We start from the raw sequence: 3,899 nt of genomic DNA on the forward strand, positions 1-3,899 counted from the left end.
CAAGCATGTGAAATACAAACTCGCAATGTCACTTGCAGATCTAGACTTTGCATGCATTGATGAGATTTCTGTATTCCTCACCCATAAAGCAATGGAAATTGACAGTGTTTAAAGGGAGATTACTCAAAAATGTTTGGGAGATCGTTTTTGGATTTATACAATCCAAAATGAGTCGAACGTCAAGATAAATACAGTTTCTTCAAAATACTAAATTGGTTTTAGATAGGAATCATGAACTTTATATTGAAAAGTACATTTGTATTACATCTAAAATAAAATGACAGCCTAAGCTTTTCAAGAGATTTCATCCCTCATTTCACATCAAAGCAGCATCTCTTATAAAAAATATCTAATTTCTAGCTCCATGAGGATTAAAACGTTTTAATACAATTACTTCACTCTTTATTTCTGATGACTGAACATGATATCAAAACTTATATGTGTAACAATACTTTCATTTGAATACCAGTAAGCTAGCTCTGTTTAAAACCGGAATTATGTTTTGAAGCAATACTATGAAGGGTACACAGCTTTTTCTGACTTGTAACTTTATACATAATTTTGAAGCAATATCATGGAGGATAAACAGCTATTTCAGAGTTGTAACTATATACATGAAGACTGATGTTTATATGTTTTAAAGATGTGTCTTGTTTGTATTTAATAAGTGTTTCATTTCTCATAGCAAAAGTCAAATTTATGTGGTAATAAATATTTTTCAACATTAATAGGTGCATTAAAATGTCATTGGTCCATGACATGGCAGAGAGTATTGTGGGAGATCTCACACCGTCAGACAATGTTTCTAAGGACGAGAAGTTCATCAGAGAAGAGGTGAGACCAAAATAATGGGATTCACCAGTTATATATTAATTATAGTAATCAATCTCAAAGCAGTTCACACATTTTTATCCGTGGTTATAGGGCCTTTGCAACCAGCCAATATCTTTTTCAACTCCCTGGGGAGCATACAGCCGGTGCTGCCATTTAGGTGCTTATATATAGCTAGCATTCAACAATTCCAGCACTGCCCAACCACATACTCATTTACAGCTGTGTAGACTATAACAAGTGGAGTAAAGTATCTTGTTCAAGGATACAACACAGTGCCATTAAGGGATTTGAACCTGTGACCCTAGTCACAGCCTGGGGTTCTATGGCTACGTTTAGACTACTTTGCCTCCTTTATTCCATTTCTACAATATTAACCCTTTCACCACTGTAGACCATAATGGACTCCTCCATATCAATACACAGTAGAGTCTACTTAAGTTACCTAGGGGTGAAAGGGTTAATACTCACCTAATTTATGATATGTTTGTCCTTCTTGTCTCTTGCCATTGTTCAACATTAGTTTGACATTAGGAGACGACTGCACTACTGGACATTTACTGGGGTATTATTTGTATGATAATTTAATAAATTTAATCTGCTTACCAAAACAGAGATATTTTCATATTAATACTTTCTTGATTTTTGACAATTATAGATTAAAACCAAACTATAGAAAGTTCCAAAGTATGGTTTTAATTGAACTAAAACAGTAGGATGAAATGTTAACGAAATTTAAGAAGTACAAAATGTATCTGCCCATCGAAAACTCCTTTTGATTTATATAAGTATCAATTTTTGTCCTGACAGAAAGCCATGCAACATATTACAAGTCTGGTTGGAGACGAAGCTTCACAGGAAATGATTTCTCTCTGGAAGGTAAGTAAGTAACAGTCTGTTTGTTAAGTAAGAGTGACAGAAATGATTTGAATGACTTTGAGTCCAAGATACTGATATTTTGCTTGTAGCTTTATTTATGCAGGTCCAGTGCCCTGGGCCGCTTGTAAAAAAGTTGTTATTCTCACACAGAATGATAGCTTAAATAGTTTGTTTCTATTATAGGTGTCACGATTCACCGCGACTTGTACTGCGGTTATTTATGTTCGATTCAATTCACGATATTTTTTTTCCGAATTTTTCGATGCGTCACAATCTGAATATTAGTGTATGCCGCTTCAGCCAAAACGTCTGATACGTTCAATTTCATTGGCTGATCTCTAAACCCTCAACCAAACGGCTGCGAGGATGCAATTTTCACAAAGCATTCATAACAAATTGGCGGTCAGCCGTAAGGAAATGAAAATGTGTGATGCTCCGGCAAGCTTCAAATCAAAAGTGTGGAAACACTGCGGGTTTCCGTGTATCGACGGCTTATATATCTCATTTTGTTTATATTTTAAGATAAAGGTGTATCGAATCGAAATAATCGAATCGTGGAACAACTATCAAGATATGTATCGAATCGTGGGTAAAGTGTATCGTGACAGCTCTAGTTTCAATTGGTATTTCCTTGGTATGCACATTATTTGCTTTGATTAAGGGCATGTTCAGATTTAATTAAAATATTTCAGAAATTGCATCTTAAAAGAAACTTTAACATTTTCAATGATTCTAATTTTTAGAATATTTGTAATTTTTCACATTATTGTGTAAAAACGTATTTTACTGAAACAAATTTGAAGTTACCTCTCTTGAAGTATCAAATCTCCATAGGGAAGGTGTTTTGTCGAATTCTAAACTTATATATGTTTCTAAACTGCCAGATACAAGATCAATGAAATAATGGTGATATAATACCCTTATAAAGGTGTTAGATCTATCTACAATTGTTTAAAATTCTTGCCTTAATTTATCTACCACTGTATAAAGACATCAGGGCCCTGATCCAAACGGTTGAACCGGTGGAACAGCGCTTGGACAAGAGTTGTTTGTTTATGAAATAAGGCCAGACCTAGTTATCTGATGGTGCTTTCAGGCAAGTCTTGACAAAGCCTTGCAAGGCCTGCATAAATATATGCAGGTCCGCCAGGATTTATACCTGAACATTTTACTTTTGAAAACTATAACTGGTTGAACCATATACGCGAAAGAAATTCCTACAGTAGTAAAACAGTATCTACAACTGACACTCACTGTAAGAAATCCCAGAGAGTATAATGCAGCATCATTCTAACTATTTGAATTTGATAACTTGTACAGGAATACGAGACTCAGTCAACAGCGGAGGCGAGATTCGTGAAGGATCTGGACCGGTTTGAGATGATACTTCAGGCTGCAGAGTATGAACAGTTGGACGGGCGACCAAAGGCACTACAGGAATTCTTTGATAGTACCAACGGTGAGCTGGAGGTGGATTAACCTCGCTGGAAAATATTACATTTCTTGTGATGTGGTCTTGTTTCATTATACTGAATTGTGAAAATCAAATTTATGATAACTTTATCTTATTGCTCAAACATATAACCTTTAAATGAAGTAATATTGAAATAACCATAAATTTTGATAAAGAAATATCGGTATCTTCAGAAAAAATTAAGGATTTACTGCAATAGATTTTTTTCAAATCCAAAGCCCCAGACCCCATTCCCAGTATAGTGAACAAAGATCAACAGATCTGGAACTCTATCCATATGTATATGCTCAAAAATATAAATGAAGTACAATGCAATTGTCTAGTTATATAATTAGCTCACCTGGCAAGAAGTGCCAAGTGAGCTTATGTCGTGGTGCGGCGTCCGTCGTTCGTCCGTCCGTCCGTCANCCGTGGTGCGGCGTCCGTCGTCCGTCCGTCCGTCTGTCCGTCCGTCATCCGTCCGCCGTCCGGCGTCAATATTTTACTTTAACGACTTCTTCTTAATAACCGAAAGGCCTAGGGTGATGATATTTGGCCAGAAGCAAATTGGGATGAAGGGCTACCAAGTTTGTTCAAATAAATGACCTTCATCTATTTTCAAGGTCACAGGGGTCAAATATGTTAAAAACTTTAAACAACTTCTTCTCAATAACCAAACTGCCCAGGGAGATGATATTTGGTCAGTAGCATGCTAGGGTGAAGGGCTACCAAGTTT

General features: G+C 36.0%; 1 protein-coding gene across 2 annotated transcripts in view; it reads left to right on the forward strand.

Annotated features, from left to right (window-relative positions):
- Window positions 1-3,899, forward strand: part of LOC110452158 (HD domain-containing protein 2-like) — a 14,945-nt gene that overhangs the window by 9,151 nt on the left and 1,895 nt on the right. For both annotated transcript variants that reach the window (XM_021500521.1, XM_021500520.1), the window contains exons 3-5: window positions 732-834; window positions 1,642-1,710; window positions 3,031-3,169. In XM_021500521.1, the coding sequence (XP_021356196.1) occupies window positions 732-834; window positions 1,642-1,710; window positions 3,031-3,169 (311 nt within the window). The remainder of the gene's footprint in view (window positions 1-731; window positions 835-1,641; window positions 1,711-3,030; window positions 3,170-3,899) is intronic.

This window comes from Mizuhopecten yessoensis, unplaced genomic scaffold (assembly GCF_002113885.1).
Source record: "Mizuhopecten yessoensis strain PY_sf001 unplaced genomic scaffold, ASM211388v2 scaffold6443, whole genome shotgun sequence".
NCBI classification, from domain to species: domain Eukaryota; kingdom Metazoa; phylum Mollusca; class Bivalvia; order Pectinida; family Pectinidae; genus Mizuhopecten; species Mizuhopecten yessoensis.